Here is a 21316-nt window from a genome sequence, read left to right as displayed (position 1 = left end):
ACGCACGCACGCACGCACGCACGCACGCACGCACGCACGCACTAAAATTAAAACTTAAGAATATTGAAAGTTGTTAAAAATTGTTACTTTTGACATTGTTTGGAAATGTAAAATATAACACTAATTTACAATTTGAAAATGTAAAATGTATGTACATTTATAGCTATGGAAGAGAGGTACCTCCTGACACAGGCCTGATAAGCTTAATAGGAGGTAACATCCACTGTTAATGTGTAAAGTTAATTGTATTACTGAAATAAACACATCATTTATTTATTTGATGTTTTTGTCTAAAACACAACAAGTTAATAATTGTTTGTTTACCATTTCATTGATTGCATTTAAAGTTACTTACTATCGTTTTCGTTAGCTGTCAAACAACTGGCCTCTTACATTGTGTCACCTTACGATGTATTGCAGGGTGATGTATCGAAAATAACAAAATACCTGTGGCCGTGACTCGGGTATCCTCAGCACGTAGTGCAGGTAATGCCTGTCTTTTGCCTCGCACTCACTGCACAATACCACGTCCACACACTGCACGCAAGTGTAGTGGAACCTGCAACAAGCACATCGGTATCATTTGTAATAAGCCTGGATCATATGCCTGATGCTTGTTATAAGCTTACTCCCCAAAACAAAAATACAGTTTTTAAAAATTATAGGCAATATTGTAATCATAAAACAATTACTTTCATTAATGTGGACATTATTATATGCCAAATACAGTTTTAAAACTTTGAAATCTTCTATATACCAGAACGAAATGAAACCCAGAAATATTCTTATCCTAAAGCGGTGCCAATGAGAAATAAACATAAGACCTTGTCATATAACAACAAAAATGCACCCTGTGTCACCGACTTAGATTTTTTTACCTATAATAAATATAATAAAATAAATTTAGGATACAGGTACGCTGTTTATATGAAGAATTTGTATAATACACTTACCCAATAATTTCTCTTTGACAAAATTTGCAAATACATCCTTCCCTTCCATGTTCTGCACCTGCAAGATAAAATATACAAATACAAAAACAGTTGTACAGTCATGAGTGCCCAGCTCTACCCTTCTGATAGTTCTCATGTTAAAAACCACGAGCACATGAGTAAAGATATACAGAACAATATTCAATAAACAAAACTTTTATCAATTTTATTTTATTTTATTATAAATCTTTGCAAATTACTCTATATTCTTTATATCATTTTTGCTTTTCAATAATTTGTTGTACCTTTCAAAGGAGAATGTTAATAGGTATGCAAAATCGCTTGAAACTTTGTCTCAGTGGAGCTAGGGATGTATATTAGGATTCAATTTTTATAAAGATCGATGTAAAGTGAATATGATCTTTCAATTTGTTTTATCATTTCATTTCAATGCAATTTTTAAGTGAATCAATTCAACATTAAGGCAAATCTCAATATTTAAACAAAAGCCTTATTAATTTGTTATGCTCAGTTAGAAAATAGGTAGTGATAATTGTTTATATCAATGAAACAAGATCTACTTCAGACAAATACCAACAATATTTGTTTAGCTTATATGCAAATACTGAAACATTTATTGATTATAAGCTTTGATTCTTACCTGTATTTTATTTATTTTTTGTCATGTCATGTAGTCGTGATTAGTCATGTGTACCTAATAGTGATTTCACTGATGCCTCCACTGATTAAATCCAGTGTTTGGTCCAATTTCATAAGGATTGATAATGGAGGTAAATGCAAAATAAGCCAGTATGTCGTAAAAACATAAGACAATACCACGAACTTGCTAATCACATGAAGATACACCATTCTTTGATTTCATCAAGTACAGAAACGGAAAGAGAAGGACAATGTTGTGGACATGTTATTTTTGAAAAGTTTAGATGCAAAGGATAGGCATCTGTGAATAATAAAATATATTTACATATTATTATGGCAAGTAAATCATATAATATAAAAAAGGTGTTTTATCTATATATAACAAACACAAATTTTGAAACAATTTTTATGAGATTGATTCAAAAGCACACAATCTGATCTGTGGACTGATTCAGGGCATATGGTCCATTATGATTCAGAAAATCGAAGCAAAACATCATGCATCCTTAAGTAGAGCTTGTATGTATACAAATACACTAGTTTTTGTTTCACTCAAAAAGACCAAGTAGTTATTGGTAGACATTTAAAATTCTCCTAAATATTGAGTAAGGCTAGCATGTGCATGTATACACTGCAATATCATTTTCCAACACACATGTACGTTAATAATTAATAGCATGTTTTTTTATTATTATGTAATAAATCAATTGGAAAAAAAGCAATATAAAAACATACCAACAAGTCTGTTTCCCTTTCCGATTTCAGTCTTTGTGCCGCCTTGGCCTTCTTTACCAGCCCAAACACATTTGCGGCAGTCACTTTGGTTCACCCAAGTTCCATCCAAATAAATTCCTGGGCAAGTGTCTTTACTGTCTTTCAAAGACTTCAGTTTTCTAAGGAAATGCTGCCGTTTGCAAACAATATCTCTCCTTTCCATCAATTTCATACGTCCATCTGACGCCACTGTATATTTGTAGCCCAATTCTATGAGTATTTTGCGCATAGAAGAAACAGAGCACTTAAACCCGTCAATTCTTTCTTTTGCTTTATTCAACACTTTATTTATGGTTGGAAATACTTTATTAACATTAAATGATGATACTATTTGTTTAATGACACTTTTGTGAAAATCGTCTAAGTCAGTTACTGGAGAAGGCTGACAGACGTTTTCTCGTGGAGACACTGGCACACCATTTTTGCACTCTTTTTTAATAGTGTCAACTGTTCTTACACTCACACCACATATTGATGCAGCAAGATCACGAGGGCGTGCGAAAGAAATACTTCTTAATTTTTCAGGATCTTCCTTCATTTCCGTCAAAAAATTTAGCACATTATTGATAACAATACGTGCTTGAGCAGTAATATTAGTCCCGACCGGTGTAATATTATTTTTATAAAAATTATCCATCGTGACAGTCTCAACGTTCAAACGGTAAGTGGTATTAAAATGAAAAAGGTACCTTTTAAACAATAACAGGTAAACTGAACTCTCCTTCTTATTTATTGGCGGTGCCCTTTTACCTAAGATTTCGCCATTATCAACAAAAGAAACTAGTTATTTTGGCCTTTTCCATTCTTTCTGTATAAGAAAAGGCAACCTACATTAACACAGCCAAGTCTTGGTAAATTTTTCTTCTTTTTATTTTTAGATTAATAGGTATACGCCAAGTCTTTAGTCCATTATTTAATTTATAGGCATTTCTTCTTTCAAATGTTATGGCCCCATCGAAGTAATCGATGATTTCGCCAATGTCAAGTAGAGGAACAAATGGAACGATGCCACTATTTGACGTTTGCTATAGGGATGAGATAAAGTCGATAGATTTTTAGTGTATTTGGTTTTTGAAGCAAAAGTTCTCCCAATGGTCGCAAAAAGGTGTTCTACTATATCAATATCATATAGATAAATAAATACATACAATGAACGAGTTGTTACACCAAATATTAATCAATTACCTTTATCGAATGCCGGATTTCCGGTAATGGTTTTACTGCATCGTAGGACAAAACTACTGACCTAGGAAGTCGAAGTTGGATTTTAAAGTAATACTAATAGAGACATGTAAAAAATGCAGTGGATACATGACGCTTTAGCAAAGAATAAAAAAGTAACGAGAATGGTCACTTTCCGCCCCTCACAAGCTTTATAGATATGTATACCGCACCGCGCCTCGCATAATATTGACGGAACAACAACAAGGACGTCAGCGTGTCGTTCGTTAAGCACAAGACGTTACACTGTTTAAATTTATTTATTACGAAAGTGCCTTACTATTATTATGATTGTTGTTGTTGATGAATTTATCTTCATCTAAATAGAATAAAGAGAGGAGTTTCTTTCCTTAAAAAAACTTTTTATTTGATTGTGAAGTTTCGAGACACTCACAGGCACTTGAGAGTGGATAATGGTATGTATAATGATTATTGTGACTTTAATTTCGTAAATGTAAATATATCGAAAATTCGAATGGAATGTTTGACAACCAACAACGTCTTCGCCGCACATCAGTGAATTGCAATCTAATAGATGGTGAATTAAAAAAACAGCAAACCCAAGAAAACATAGTGGTCCTAGTTCGTTGTCAACTTGCACATTAATCGTGAATGTCTTTATGGTTATACCTATATCATTGTTATTGCACTATATAACATACTTGTAACAAGAATCTTGATGATTACTACTTAGTTCGTTACATCAGGAAGTACCATGGCACCCGCGATACAAATTTTCCCTAGTGCGGGGCTAAGAGTGTGTGTGTTGTTGTTGTTTAATTCATTTCAGCATCTCGTAGTGTATTTATCTTAACGATTTGCACAAATTCCTCCACGAGTCCTAGTTTACGAGACTTCTACATACGTCCAGTTTAGCACTTAACGGGCTACGTGTAGGTACGTACCTGAAGCATGAGGCACTTCTTGTGAAGCTTCGGCGGCTCGTGCACGATGTCGAGGCTCCTCGTCTATGTCGCTATCGGTGATGTCTTCATCGCTGTTCAGCTTTGCGTCTTCTGAATAGTAAAAACATAATTAGATTTTTTAAAGAAACCAACGTATCAGGCTCTTTACAGCTTCCATGGTCATAGCTGACTGCCGTAAATATACCCGATTTATATCCGAAAAAATATGTCAGTTCCTGTGTGTAACAATCACGAAAATCTAAGAATTATACAGGGTTATTTGTGAAACACTAACAACCTGGCAGAATTATATTACTAAGATCAGAAACGACAACTTTTGTTCAATGACTTTTTTGGCCGCACAAATATTCCTACCGGCCCAGGAATCGAACCCGGGACCTCTACGTGGCAGACCAGCATAGAAACCGTTCGGCCACAATTATTAATAAATCAGAACATATCTATTGTAATAAGTAGGTATGTATGTATTAAGAAAATATAGTAGATATTATAGATTGCTATATATTTCGCCTTACAATGAAAATCTCGCATACGCATTTTTGTTGAAGAATTATTAATTTTATAGCAATGGCACTTGAACTTCACCTCCTAATGAGCAGTTTCATCAGAAAGATTTATGTAAAACACAAAAACTTGCCTGGTAAAACTTTGGGTTGACTTGAAATGCACTGCCTAGATGTACTGGCTACAACTTTTTTGCTCTTTGTATCTTTTGTGCAGTTCACCTGGAACAAACAAATATAATGGTACACTGTATCGTAAGGGTCATTGAGCTACCGAGAAGTGGACGTGGAAGTGAAGCAACGTGGCATCTAAAAACTACGAAAAAACTTCCAGAGTTATACTGCCCTCGTAACGAAAAAAGGCACAACTATGCGTACTTTATACAGCAGTTGTGCCTTTTACGTTGCGAGGGCAGAAAATATATTTCCGATTAATAGGTCTTCCACATGTTTCAATTTAAAGCTTGCAACTGAAAATAATAACAAGCATTTAATTTATAGTTACTTTGTTTAAGTATTGTATCAAGTCTATCAAAGATTTAATTATAATATTCATAATCATCAACCTCACACGCCTGTCCATAACAGTTGCAGTACCACTCAGAGTTTTAAAACACAAAGATCCGAGGGGCATGACCACTGAACCCGACACCCTACCCTACCCTACGACACTCACCTTTCTTCTGTTTGCGGAAACTAATGAAATTTAAGATTTTTATTAATTAATTATTAAGATTTTTTGAAAAATATAAGAGAAGATGATAAGCTACATAGGGTCGTATTCTAGAACTCTACTCAATGCTCAAGTTAGGATTTGAGTATGGTTTAAAGCACTCGAAATCATACTCAAGTCCCTGCCATTAGGGTCGTATTTCCAGTGCTTGTGTTGCCAGTGCAACCCTGACTTGAGCATTGAATAGAGTTCTAGAATACGATCCATAGAGTCGGATTTAAATCTTAAGTGTCAAGCTTGATGTGCTCTTGACCCTGTACCATTTTCCACTCAACAAATTACTATAACAGTCACATGAAATATTTAAAGTAAATGCCGCAACCCTGAATGGTATGTTCCGAGCGAGTGCATGGCAGCTCGGGTTCGCACCCGCTTCTCTCTCGCCTCGCAAACCCCGCACGATAGCTCTGTCTAGACGTGTCCGTTGGCCAACGTAGGTATTGGTTAGACTGTGGGGTTGAGTATATAACCAGAAATAGAGACAAAATGTAATTTATTTTCATTGAAAACTATTCCGCCAAATGACTATGGTGACAACTGCGGTCCGATTGACCAGCCCGAATTCGAAATATCACATTAGAGTTGGGTAAGCAAATATTATATTATTACTCACTCACTTCCCCTCACGCTCTGCGCCACTAACGGTTGCCAACGATGTGCCGTCGACTCTAAGTCGACTACCAAATCTACTCACTGATGGCGGAGCTGTAAGACACACTTCCCGACGCCGAATGAATGGCGTCTCTCCAGTTCCCAAATCCTACGCGACTGGAGGGATCGGAGTATGTCATGCTCATCCTCTACTAGCTCACCGGGCTAGTGCCGGAGAAAGCAGTGTCCTAGAACAATGTCCAGACATAGCTGCCGACTTAAAGGGCAACTTACGTGCCCGTAGCCCGTAGTCTCCCCGGAACTCCCGATCTCTTGGATCGGTAGATAAGGACAAGGGCAGCCGTTTTTAATTTAATTTTTTTTAATTCGATTTATTATGCATTGAAGTAGAAATAAAAATAACTAAAACGGATTTGAGGTGAGGGATAAGGGAAAAAGTACCATGTTTAGTTAAACAATCGTTTAAGGATCAAACGACATTTAATATGCACAACTAGATACCTAAAACATACAGTTACTTATTTAATTAGTTTAGGCATCGCAACTACACAAATTTTAAGATTTAATTGCATAGCTTTATGAAGATTGCACAATATTTAAGGTTCACTTACTATTTAGCTACCTTTACATAATGTTTAACTTGTATTTTGATTAAGTTATGAAATAAATTTATCTTTCTTTAATATTGCATAAAATCTGATTTGAAAATTAAATTTAAAGAAACTGACACGCTCTCCTAAAAGTTAAAATGAATATTTATGTATGTACATTGTTCCAAATTGTTGTTGATTTTTATATGCGTAGTTGTAGACGTAGCTACAAAACTGTAATTTTTTATTTATTTCACGGTCCCCCGATGCAAATAAAACTCAATCATTTGAACCGTTTTATTTTTACACATTACCTGACTTGTCATGTCTAAAACACGTCTGCCAAAACGTTTTTTGGTCGGAGAATTAAACTTTGTAGGAGTTTCAGGATCGGTAGTTTTTCGTTTAGTTGCCCTAGGTGTAGTTGGTAAAAGTCCATTTTGAGATGATGTTATCGGACTTGCATTTTCCGGAGGGCACTCATAATTTATGTTACTCTGCAGGGGAAAAAAGTCGAGTCTATAAATAACATAAGCTTAATAAAGTTAAATTCGACGGATTACGTATATTACTTACCACTACAGGCATATGAAGTGTAGGCATTGCAGTATCAAATAAGCGGCGACGAGTGTTCTTTATATTAAAACAATCTTCTGTGAAGTGCCGAGAGCAAACGACGCTGTAATTGCTTGGAATCCAGTTTTCCCTTTTCGTGGAAGCAATCCATTTTTTCTTAAGGCCCGGTTCCTTAGGAAATCTTCAAAACCAACACAAAAATACTAAGGTTTTATTGAAACCCACATATTTTAAACAAAACAACTGACAGTACACAATACTAACTGTCCATGGGCTTCCCCAAAACCAGTGAACAGTTTGGACTGGGGGGCTTGGCACAATCAACACACTTGCAAGGTGGATAGACGATTGCTATACGTTAGTTAAGAAGACACCCATGGAAAGAAATGGGGTGGTATTATTCTAGGCCAACACCATACGGCCATAAGATGTTAACTATATAAATGTACTCTCGAGCAAAAATAATTTTCTTCAGCAATAAAAATGAACGATTTTCTACAAATTCTGTCATCTGCAAAATCATATCATCAATTCTACAATCTACTACGTAATAGGTAGTGTATCTTGTACAAAATCTGGCATACTTATAAAATCGATACATTATACTCATGGCTCAATACTACGACGACGTTAGGTGTTGATTTTTTTACTTAACCGATTTTGAAATAAATCAACAGTCATAATTATACTTGCAAATATCGATACATAATTTGACTTTTTCAGTGCAACACTAGTAACGCGTGCGTAATGAATAGAATGAAGTGAAACAATTGACGGGTATCGTCAATTGTTTCACTTCGAACCGACTAGTTTAACTTGAGCTTGGCTATAATGCATGAAAATTAAAAAATTAGATATTTAATATATAATTACCGATGAAATGTGATTCCGTCTGTTTTGTAATTAGATCTTTGGCTGTTTTTCCCACACCACCGAATAGAACAGCCCCCCATTGTTAGAGATTATTACAATAAATACAGAATATTTTTGGAATATACGGAGACGTACACACAGGTCAGTTGTTGGCACTGTACTACTTCAGTGCAAACGAGAATTGATTTATATAAGCCCCATTTGACAGATCAGTTTCTCGGATGGATTATTAGCGATGCGCGATTGCGAATGATTTCGATATTCGACTCGTTAGTAATCATTAATCCTGTCATTCGGCTGACAAACTAGTAATCTACTAATTATCTTCGTATTCAATGATTTCAACGATCATTCATTTTAGTAATGATATAGATTCCCTATAACATTTCTGCCCAGCCCTCTCTGACATATGGTAATTACCGTAAATGTGAGCGGGACAGAGATATTTTGATACGGACGTGGTGAACTGTTTCGAGCAGTTTCGGCATAAAATCATTCAACTCGAGTCGAATGACTGTGCTTGGATTCGACTTAGGCGAATGATTTGCCCATTCGAATGATTAGTATTATACAGTAACATTCAAAGTCATGAATCGCTAGCCCTTATTTTCGCCTCTATTTCTGGTTATGTACTCGACGGACTGTGGCTATAAAATTTTAATAAATGTATAGTCATTTTTATGAAGATGAGATGTGCTATGTAGGTATACATATGAAATCGATACATTATTCTTATGGCTCAATACTTAACTAGGACGACGTTAGATGTAGTTTTTTTTGCTTTACCGATTGTTTAAATAAATCATTATACAGTAATAAATACTTGAAAATATCGATACATAATATGATTTTTTCAATGCAACACTAGTAACGCGTGCTTAATGAATAGAATGAGATGACGTAATGGGAGTTGCGTTAGGTGGAAGCAAGATGCAATGATTTGAAACAATTGATGGGTGTCGTCATAGATAACCTCCTCATAGATGCCGCCTGTTGAAAATTTCTACTGAACCGAGCTCACCAAATTCAGAGGAAGGTAAGAGACGTGGGGAATGCAATAAAGACGTTCTGATTCGCTAGTTCAAGGTCGAACTAGAAATGCACTCAAATTGCACTTACAACTAGTGATGGACAACCTTTCTTTACCAGTCTGCATCCAATAAGTCAATAAAAACGATAATATTTATTGAGTGCCTGATTTTCCCTTCAATATTTGGCGTTTAATAATTTCTTTGCATTTCGCCCTCAATGAATCCAACGTACATAGATTTTCTGCCGTTATAATTTTTTTTCTAATTCTGATAAAAGCGATGCCAATGAAATAATTTTTCTTTTTAATCTTCTATTTGAATCACGTACTTTTCTTAATTTTTTGTTTTTTGTCTTAACTACCTTACTTATTTCTATTATTCTTCGACAAAGTCGTTTTTTAAGCGCAGATTCATATGCGCACGGAGTAGTAGCTAATGTGTATGTGTAGACAATGTTCGTTTTTTTTCGGGCATCTTCACGATGGTTTTATTATGAGAGGTTGACGGAACTTCCATGTCTTGCATAGGACTGTTAATCTGAAAACCACTTAAACATAAGTCCTAATAAATTAATAAAGAAAACTGTTTCGCAAGACATTATTATGAACTTTGAAAAATTTCAAGGTTATTAAACAATACAAATGTATTAAAACTTTGAAAAAAAAAACCCTCAATAGCTATATAATAATAAGCACAAAGTGCCCTTAATTACTAACACTAGTAAAAGAAGTGTCCTTACCAATAATGGTAGAAATAAAGTTGGAACAGCTGTATCAAGTAATCGTCTTCGATTTTTCATATTGTGAAAATTATCTGCTGCGAAATGTCTTGAGCAAATTACACTATTATTTGTGGGCAACCAACTTTAGTCTCGAGAAGTTGCGTCTATCCATTTATTTTTTTGCTCAAGACATTTAGGAAACCTAAAAACAAATTTAAAACTTTAATCACTGTCAAACAAGACTACACAGTTCTTATTGTTTGTTAGAATGTATAATTGAGTAGAATTATATTGAAATTATAATATTACAATGTATATAAATAAATAAAAAATTACAATAATTCTTTATTTCCTCTTTTCGCAAAGTATCGATGGGACGAAATCTTTAATCTTCCCAACCCTAGTGTTACACGTGTTTTCGACAAAAGCTTTAAACCACGTAAGAACAAAATAAAAGAAAGAGACCTGTCATCATCAGTTCAGTTCAGGATCAGTTTCCTTCGTAATTTTTTAGTATTAGCCATTTTAATTAAATTTTTAATCAATGCGATACTTGTAAATAACGTAGCTATTTATAACTTACCGGTGAAATGTGATTCCATCTTTTTGAAAGTTTGAGGTGCTGGATGATTTTCCACACCATTTCACGGCACAGACAGTCATTTTTATAGTTCGTTTAACCAAAACCAGTGTAACAATACAGGAATATCAGGAGATGCGCATGGGTCTGATACTTAGTCGAAACTAAGTGCATACTAAGTGTATTTTTGCAAAATTGTATATATGATCAATCGCACGGATGTGTGGTGCGCGTCAGTTGCCGTGTGTGCGGCATCTATTAGAAGGTTATCTATGGGTGTCGTCAATTGTTTCACTTCAAACCGACTAGTCTAACTTGAGCTATGCTATAATGGACGAAAATTTAAAAATTACATATTTAATTACCGATGAAATGTGATTCCGTTTGTTTTGTAATTAGATGTTTTGCTGTTTTTCCTACACAACCGAATAGAACAGCAAGCCATTGTTAGAGATATTATCTTTATTACAATAAATTCAGTTTTTTTTTGGAATACACCGAGACGTATACACAGGTCAATTGTTGGCGCTGTACTATTTCAGTGCAAACGAGAGTTGATATTTATAAGTGATGTATCACTGACGAGTTACCAGGAATGTATGGCCCTTATTTCGTAGGTGTTCTTAAGCAATTTGTATTGACGCTGGTCGGCACGAACACAAATAATGATGCCAATGGATTAACATTTTCCTCAAAAGTTGGGAAATTGGAATCGTCTGTTGCTTAACTCATCAAATTATTGGAAAAGGGTGAAGAGAGGAGAATAAGACGGACAGGATAGGAGGAGAGCACGAGGAAAACATTTTTAATACAGTTCAGTATATGAGAGTAATTAGAAATACGTAAATAATAAGCAACGTAAAATATGTAAAAACAGAAACTAAAAATCCCGACATTTTTTGTTTTATCGTTATCGCGGCGACGAATAAACGACAAAGATAGCTATGTACGCAAATTCATATCGTTGTCCTTGTTCTTCAAAATGTATAACAATAGTTCCGTCAACAAACAGGCAAAAACTTAGCTTTAGCAACTGAAATAAATATTGCCATGCGGAGGTTTCTCAATCACACATATACTGCCATGCTACGGCTACTGGTTTTCATAAGTTACAATGTTGACAACTTTGATTTGCGAAATTTTTGGCCTAATGTAATTGGTATCACGAATAGTCTTATTTTAAAAGGTTCTAATGACTCTGTAATTGTGCAGCATATATATTTTGTGATAGAATGTTTGAGATGTCTTTATTAATGTATCTTTCTTTTCGATGCCGGACTACAATATTACATATTTTTCTTTGAATGGCTATTTTTTTGCATAAGGATTTAAATTTTCCTGCTTTGCGTTTTAAGACGTACGATCTTTTTGTTAATTACTTCAGAGATAATCCTTTCTAGGCGTGTCGATAATAGAATCTAATCAATTACGAGAATGGAGTATGGATAATATCACGAAGGGTACCTAGAAAAATATAATAAGGTAACTATAATAAACCAGTACTCATAGGTCACAGATTGATCTACTAGTACTCCAGTTATAACATGAGTATGAGTAATATTTTTTCATCGTTCGTGCATCGTTGAAAACTAACCGGTTGTGGCATTTGAAGATCGTGGTGATCTGGTATCTCATCACTAGAAACGTCATCTTCCAAATGAAAAATAGGCAGACCCTAAAATATAGAAACAATCCAAATTAGCTATTTCAAAAAGTAGCTATTTTATGATGAAAATATTTTTTAAACCTTAGTTGGAACAGCGCCTAGACGTAATTTGCACAAGCCTCCTTTAGTAGTATACTTTTCTTTGTTCTTGAAGTGAATGGAACAAATTTTAGAACTTTTACTTGGCTTCCAATACTTGTCATTACGGTTGAGTCTAATTTTTTCAGCCCAACGAGCAGCAATAATTGGATCAGTAGGAAATCTAAAACGAAAATTCCATAAGTAAACATCAAAGAAAATAACTGTTAAAATAGATTAAAAATCTACAAATGAATACCCTTTTAAGAAAATAAAATATTTCAGAATAGAATGTTTTAATCGACTTACGAAAAGAAAGATATAATAAGCTATCAAAGTTGTACTGATGGTCTCACGATCATAATAGAACAAAATCTATACGTGTGAATTTGTTGCAAATATGGGACCAAACGTTCCAATTGAAATAAAGTTGAAAAACTATGGTTCAATAGAGCATAAACGCAGAGCCGTTATAGTATTATAAAATAAATAAGTGTCCAATCACTTACAGGAATTCACAATGATAAACTATCAATGCCATTTATTCAAATAAATATTATTGTTCAAGATGCGTAAATGTGTCGAAATTACAGGCACCATTAAAATGTACGTAATATAATTTTTTTGAAACGGAATAGCAAAATGGGGAGAAAAAAATCAGTTACTTAGCAACATTTTCGAGTCTTGATGCAACGAAATTAATTTTCTGTTTTAATGAATATTTACTTAAATATAAGTTGAAACGCATTACTTACCTGTGGAATGTGATGTTAGTATGTATTTTATGTTTGTCTGTTCTATTTTTACACCCACTTACCGCACATTTCGTCATTTTTAAGTAAAATTCGTGAGCTATTCGCGGTGCAAGTTGACCTTGAGCACTGACTGCCCGCCCGCTTGTGTAGGCCTATTCGGCTTCCTACAATTTGCGTCAATTAGCGTGTGCGGACTAGTTTTCTATATGTTATTATATTATTCTGAGTTTTTAACTATAACCACTATAACCACTAATCCACAACAATTTTCAGGTCTACACACGTCGATTCTTGGATAGGCAGTTGGATCCAACCATAGATTTAGTATATCCATAGATTGGCCCTGACGTATTGGAGACGAGACCAAAACAAAATACATCTGTGTGCGTAAAATGTGCATGTGTGCAAGATAAATAGTGTTGCGCCATCCACGGATTTAACTTTAATATCGATTAACATATTACACCGGCATTTCACTTCGTCGTATTCACCAAAATGTCTTATCGCAAAACGCCGAGACGTTAATTAACTAATTAATTAAAGATTCAATACAAAATTAAGAAAGCTACTATCATCTTCTGGCAGTGCCATAGGATGGTAGGTAAACAATGGGGACTTTCGCCCAAGATAACACTATGGCTCCACAAAACGGTGATAAAACCCATGATCAGTTACGGCGCGATAGTATGGTGGCCACGAACCAAGCTGACGACCGCAACCGACAAGTTGGACAAATTCCAAAGACTAGCCTGCATGGCGACGATTGACTGCATGAGGACAACTTCGACTGCGACCCTCGAAGCGATGCTGGACCTGCGACCCTTCACACGTTACAGCACTAACGTTATCTTGAAGCGATGGAAGTCTTTCTACATTTTTTATCACTTCACTCAATTTTAATACTTTGGCCATAGCCCGTTTTTTGTGCCCTTACCTTTTTCAGGTTTTTTCTTTTCGTATCTAGGCGCCTGTTAAGAAGATCATTAGTTTTCTTTATTTTTTTCTTCCTCGAGGATATATCTTGATCGAGATCGTTTGCTATAGAGCTACTGGGTACTGGCGATATATCTCTGTACACATATGAAGATACCTTGCGTCTTGGCTTCAATGTAACCTACAAACAAATATAACCATTATAATTATTGTATGATATGATGACATAGAAGTGCATCACAGCAGTCAATTTGCAGATAAGTAATAGAACCAAAAAACCGGCCAAGTGCGAGTTGAACTCGCGCGGAGAGGTTTCTGTACAAACTTAAAAAGTTTTGTGGTGGTGCTTTTAGACAGCTAAAAATTTAAATAGTACTTACATGTGAAATGTACAATTCTGCGAGTTTTCCTTTTTAGATGAGTTACATCCGGGCACTAAACACGTTACCATAACTAATAAACGTCCGTTTAACACTATTTCACATTTTAAAACCAATTATTTTTCAAAAATAAACGAAATTTGTTTCGTTGTCAGCTGACCCTAGGTTCATACAGGCTCAGCGTATAATGAAGTGGTCTCGTTTACCCATCTCGCTCTAACATACGTGTATACTAACGCTCTTTCGCGTGCATTGCCAATCATGTGTACCTATATACTAAATCTATGGATCCAAACGTCGCCATCTTTTTGTTTTCTTATAATCCTCTTCTACAAAGTGAACAGAACAAATATAGTACTATGCTTTGTAGTAAGCCATTTTTTCTGCCTGTAGCTTCGGTCCAACGGCTTTTAATATTTGGATCTTTCGGAAATCTACCAATCACAAAATTAAGTTAAATTTATTTACCTATTACAAATAACGTAAACATGGTTTTTCTATTTATATCAAAATGATTTCTAGATAGAGACATACGCACTCATAGCTCGGCACTAGGCAAATCCTGTATCGTGCCATAATCACACACATAGAAAACCAAAAATTACACATTACACCCAAACTCGCAAGAGAAATAAATGTAGACCATAGGTACAAATATTTCTCTCGGTCACAGAGGCAGTTCAATTAACTAGTTGGATTAAATATATAAATCCATAATTTTCTTTACCACATTTAACACGGTATGTGCCATTCCCACAGGCTTATATAGATATATGGCTGTGGCCATTCCACATTCCTATTACGTTACGCATGCATCAGAGTATGTCTAAATTAATTTAGAGAGCATAGCGTAGAGCGCAGAATGCATTTTGTTTAGCACACAATGAAATTTGAAGTTAACTATATTGTGTCTGTAATGATTTTTTAAAATTATTTTGCGTTGTTTTTGTGTTTACATTAATAAAACAATGACTTACTCATGAAAGAAGACGTCTCCTTTTGATCGACTGACACACTGTTATTTTGGCAGTTGCAAACAGCACAACATGGCATTTTTCACGGAATTTGCTTTAACTTAAGGTTCGAGTAGTTCATGAACTAGGAATTGTTAGGAATGAATTACTGACACAGACTGAAGGGAATTAGTTTTTTTTGCACAATATTAACTACCTTTTAGTTGTCCCTACCTACTAACCTGAGAGATAGGGTTTTCCGGAGAGACTACGGACTTGACGGCAAGAGCGGGCGTCTGGACTAAGCCCTCCGTTAGTCATATACCTTCAAAGGCGTCTCGAGTTGCCCTTTAAGGCGGTAGCTATGTCCGGACATTGTCGCAGGACACTGCTACTTGGCATCTCCGGCACTAGCCCGGAGAGCTAGCAGAGGATGAGCTAGACATCATCCGGTCACTCCAGACGCGTAGGAATTTGAAAACTGGAGAGACGCCGTTCATTCGGCGTCGGGAAGTGAGCGTACCTTACAGCTCCGCTACCAATGAGGAGATTTGGTAATCGACTTTGAGTCGGCCGCTCAGCGGTGGCAACCGTTAGTCGTGCTGAGCGCGACGAGATAGTGAGCGTGCCTACAGCTTCGGTATCTATCTGGAAAATAGGGAGGGTACTGTACGTGCACCCTGGGCGGCTCACCTGAGGCACTAGCCTTGTAGAGAACCGGATGAAGTGAAATGAAATTAAATGAAATATATTCGCCTTAAATATGGTTTACAAAAGATGGTACACATAATATGTAATAATGGATAGTCCTCATATTTCACCAAAATTGGCATGCAAATAATATATGGTCATCTATATTTTATAAATTAACAATTTTAAAGCAATTCTAATAGCAGTACAGAGTTATTAACATTTATTATAATACCAAATTATAGGTATGTCATGAAGAAATAAAAAATAAAATTGGTAAGTATTTTATTTTTTTGGTCATATAAATTTAATTATATATTAACATACTATCATAGAAAGCCATTATCATGTCATGAATATATATAAAAAAAGTTAATAAGTAAACTTTTCTTTCTCTTTGGTCAAAACAAATTAAATTAATTTAAATTAGGTCGTCAGATTTTTTGAAATTTGTATGAAAATAAGTCTTTAATGGAGTACAAATTTTTGTCTCTTAGCCATGACATTATACAGGGTGTAACCGCAAGGTGTAGTCATATTAAAGGAGCCAAACCTATACTTGATCTAGACCCTCTGTGCAAAATATCAAATAAAAATAAGTGACTTTTAATGTTGATATAACTTTAATTATGTTTGTATAAATAGTGATTGTCCGAAACAACCACTGCGTCACAACTCTATTGCTAGTTACGTTACTACGACTTCACAAATTCATTAATGAAACCTGGGCGGAGCGGCGAAAGAACAGCTGACTACAATTGAAATGCCACTGTAAAAACATGATTTGAATATGTTGATAACACGTTAATATTAAGTAACAAAATCTTTAAATACCTAGAAAAATCGAATTATTTCTAACAATATTATTTTATACCATACCTAGGTACGTACTTATTTACATACAATTTAAAGGATATTTATTTACTTATTAAGCCCGTAGTTACGCACGCCTTCATCGTATACACATTCTACATAATTTTGTATTAATACATTTATTTACGACAATTTTACAATAGTGGATACTTTTTTAATTGGTACTTACCTACTGTGCAATTCATACACGTTTTAATGAATTTCCTACGAATTGTAATTCACTGTTGTACAATGTACGAAATATTGACTTGTTTACGATAATTTTGAATAATAAGTACAATCACTACACGCACTGCTGGCACATTTCACACATTTACAGGTAAGGTTCAAAATGCCGACCTCCATGCAATATGCATATTTCCGTGCGTCGGTACAGAGACTGCTCTACTCTTTGAAGCATCTGCCGAGTGATTTGACTAAACGCCATTTCGATCCGCTGCCTCATTTCTTCTGCGCTTTCACAGGACTCCGCATAAACAATATTTTTATATGACCCCACAAAAAAAATCGAGCGGTGTCAAGTCTGGGGACCACGCTGGCCAGGGTACAGGACCTCCCCGCCCAATCCACTGCGGGAGACGGTCGTTCAGATGGGAACGTACATTTCGAGCAAAATGTGCGGGTGCTCCATCGTGCTAGAAAGTCATCCCATGTTCCATCACGAGTCTCACGTATTGTGTCACTGGCAGGGCCATCAGAACGTCACCCAAGTCTTCTGTTAGGAATCTTAAATAATTGGCCCCATTCAGACTTGCCGGCAAAAACACTGGACCGATGACGGCACAACCTATTATACCAGCCCACACGTTAATCCGCCACTGGTGTTGAATATTTGATTCCCTTGATACGCGGGGATTCAAATGAGTCCAAAAATGTTCATTATGCATATTGATAATGCCCGCACGCGTAAATGACGCCTCGTCTGTCCACAGTACCGACGAAGCGAAGTCGGGAGACCTCCCAACCTGGTCGCGGTACCAGCGGCAAAATGCCAAACGTAGATCATAGTCCGCTTGTAACAGCTCCTGCGTTCTTTGAAAATGGTATGGGTGCTGGCCATCATCCCGTAGCACACGCCACACACTCATATGGTTCACACCACCAAAGGCTGCCGCAGCACGACGAGTACTTGTCTTTGGATTGCCGAGAAAATGTTCCAAAACATCTGCCTCGAATTCTGGGTCTCGTGAACTCAGAACTGGAACCACGGAACGATCCACTATTATGAAGTCTCATAACCATCTTCCTGAAGCATTCCACAGCAGGAAATGGTCGACGTCGATTTTCTGGGACGCCATCAATAAACTTTGCCCAATAAATTTGGCGAGGCTGGCGCAAGCTCCCATCGGCTGCGCCTACGCACAACATCATCTCTTAGTAATCACTATTGCTTAAGCGTGACATAGTTTAAATAAACACAAAAACAAGACACAAACAAAACGATGACACCTATTTAGTCCTCACAACGCAAACGGCAATTACAGACTGTTACAAAAAATTAAAAAATAGCACCTCTGCCTCAGCGGCGGCACATCAAAGGACGCCGACTGAAACGCAAATTTTGGAATATAGGGTAACGTTTTCATAATGTACCTACAGGGTGAAATTAAAATTATTACCATCCTTTTGAAATAAGACCCTTCTCCTGATACAAATTACATCATTACATACACATTAAACGAATACCTATATCCTACGTCTACGACCTTCAACGTTGCACTGCATACGCCTTTGTTTGTAAACAAGCTCTGACCATCACCCGTACCACTTCCACATAATGCAAGAACTGACTGAGTGATTACGGATATACTGCACTAAGGAGGCAGTCACCCATCGGAAACTCACGACGTCCGAAACGAAAGCCTAACACACTAACCACTACACCATGGAGGCAGTCGACTATAGGAATCAAATCCACGACCTCCAAAACGAAAGCCTAACACTCTAACCACTACACCATGGAGGCAGTCGACTATAGGAATCAAATCCACGACCTCCGAAAACAAAGCCTAACACTAACCACTACACCATGGAGGCAGTCGACTATGGGAATCAAATCCACAACCGCCGAAACGAAAGCCTAACACTCTAACCACTACACCATAGAGGCAGTCGACTATGGGAATCAAATCCACGACTTCCGAAAAGAAAGCCTAACGCTCTAACCACTAGACTATGGAGGCAGTCGACTATGGGAATCAAATCTACGACATCCGCAAAGAAAACCTAACACTCTAACAACTACCCCATAGAGCCAGTCAACTATGAGAATCGAATCCACGACCTCCGAAACGAGTCTAACATTAACCACTAATCCACATCACCATGTATAAAATCAAATGCTGGCGGCGAAAATCAAAGGTGATATTTTTGCCGCCAAAGTTGCCGCCAAAGGCTTGCGACTTCGCTACGATTACGTATCGCGTACGCAAGGCGACTAATCTTGATACTTTGTTTATTTAGGTAAGATTTTTTATGGTTTTACACTATTGCTAATTTAAACTATTCTAAAATATTTCTTTAGATGAGTAGATATTATTAGGAAGTAAGAACCTTAATAGGTTCAACGGATATTAATTATTTCAATTTCACCATGTAATAAACCCATACCCAGAAAGTTGTCGTGTGTAGATAAGTCAAATTAAGCGTAAGCCTGTTGTTAGAAACGTGCGCTCAGCAATAGACGTATGTAAGTTAGTAAAGTACTATTTTTTGCACAAGGTTTAGTCCACTGCACTTGCATAGTAAGTACTGGTTGGAAACTTGACATTCTCGCATCTTTGAAGATTTCGGCAATTATCTCCGAAATCCAAGTTTTCTCACGATATTTTCATTTCCAAGCAAGTGATGAAAATTTATTTTATTTTTATTTTTTATTTTTTATTTATGGCACAATGTACAGACATCAGATACAGAAAGTGAGGAAAATAAAAACACTTAAAAAGTAATACAACAGGCATATCTGTGCCCAATTATTACTGTGCTCAACATTCATTTTAAAACATTTAGATATACTTAAACAGACACTAAATCAATCATAAAAAAAAAATTAAATTAAATTAAAATTACAATAGTTAATTCGTGGTCAACGATCAAAACTAATTTCTTGACGTTTACCGACCTTCAGGTTGCACCTTTACGATGAAAGTGTCCCAATACAAAATTTCAACTTTTTGGGAATAAAAAAGAAAATAAGATTTCAAGTTTTTTCATATTTTCATATTATTTTATTTATTACCTACTCTTGAAGTACTAAAGGTGATGGCCTTATTAGTCTTTGAAAATAATGAGGAAAAATGGAACTTTACAACTGAAAATTGTTTCTGATCATTTTAATGTTCAACAATTTAAAAACATAATTTACAAAAACTAGTCGCCAATAGGTCTTTTTTTTAACGATTTTTTGTTATCATTTAACGTATTAAGAATTAAGTCTTTTTAATGTTCATCAGCTAAGCAAGATGTCATAACCCTTGATATTGTTTTGTGGTCCCTGTTTCACAATTAAAAAAGAAGAAAGTCCACGAAACAAAAAAGTAAGTCCCTTTAAAAAGTAAGTTACTAAAAAATTTTTTTTTTTTAAATATTAAGCGACGGGTCGAACAAGTCGTGTACCCGGTGGAAAGCGTCACGCCTGTCCATAACAGTAGCACTGCCGCTCGAAGGCTACTGCTACGGCGTCCATCTCTCTGAGACATAGTTGAGAAGTCCCATGTGCCTGTAATTTCACCAGCACCCTTACCCTTCAAAACTGTAACACGGTAATGTGGCAGTACTACCCTGGACGAACTCACAAGGAGCTCTACTGCTACTAGTGATTTTTGAATATGATTTTCGGAACGAAAATGGCTCAAATGCTAATCCGTCAGTGGCAGCGTGTTGTCTTTGCAAATGCAGATTCAACAATAAATGCGGCGTTAATATTTCGACGCGGGAGTAGAATTTTTAAACTGAAAGAACAAAATGAAAGGGACCTTTATGAATCAGTGCTATTCGAGCTTTAATTGCACAATTTCATCTTCACCACAGTGTGACTAATGAACAAAATATTTTTTTAAGATGGTTTTACGGTATAAACTCATTTTTTAATTTTTTGATTTGGGTCGCTTTCATTGTAAGGGTGCGAAGTATTAGTCGGATAATTGCGTCATATTGCGTCATGCGTTAGAAGAAACATACCGACGCCGCCATGCGTTAGAACAGTACCGACGGATAGAAAGAGACAAATTTCATTCATTAAAATACAATAGATGAAT

The 21316-nt window shown here is 36.0% G+C and overlaps 1 protein-coding gene and 1 long non-coding RNA gene across 6 annotated transcripts in view; both read right to left on the bottom strand.

The window, feature by feature from the left end:
- Nucleotides 1-21316, bottom strand: part of LOC113228140 — a 39595-nt gene that overhangs the window by 5127 nt on the left and 13152 nt on the right. The window contains exons 1-7 of one of the 5 annotated variants that reach the window (XM_026461323.1): nt 13232-13594; nt 12480-12660; nt 12327-12407; nt 5151-5238; nt 4493-4603; nt 954-1011; nt 448-559 (exon numbers count right to left, since the gene is read on the bottom strand). In XM_026461323.1, coding sequence (XP_026317108.1) covers nt 448-559; nt 954-1011; nt 4493-4603; nt 5151-5238; nt 12327-12407; nt 12480-12660; nt 13232-13308 — 708 coding nt within the window. In that variant the 5' untranslated portion in view covers nt 13309-13594. Of the gene's footprint in view, nt 1-447; nt 560-953; nt 1012-2327; nt 2990-4492; nt 4604-5150; nt 5239-7265; nt 7449-7527; nt 8128-12326; nt 12408-12479; nt 12661-13231; nt 13595-21316 lie in introns of those variants that run through there. The other 4 variants (XM_026461326.1, XM_026461327.1, XM_026461324.1 and 1 more) reach the window with 4 other exon arrangements.
- LOC113228141 lies at nt 9807-10981 on the bottom strand. Its single transcript, XR_003310272.1, has 3 exons — nt 10736-10981; nt 10171-10354; nt 9807-9968 (listed from the first exon to the last, which is right to left on the bottom strand). It is a non-coding gene; the product is annotated as an uncharacterized LOC113228141 (long non-coding RNA).

Source organism: Hyposmocoma kahamanoa, unplaced genomic scaffold (assembly GCF_003589595.1).
Source record: "Hyposmocoma kahamanoa isolate Upper Pololo Valley unplaced genomic scaffold, ASM358959v1 224, whole genome shotgun sequence".
NCBI classification, from domain to species: domain Eukaryota; kingdom Metazoa; phylum Arthropoda; class Insecta; order Lepidoptera; family Cosmopterigidae; genus Hyposmocoma; species Hyposmocoma kahamanoa.
This window is presented reverse-complemented; position numbering and strand designations above follow the sequence as displayed.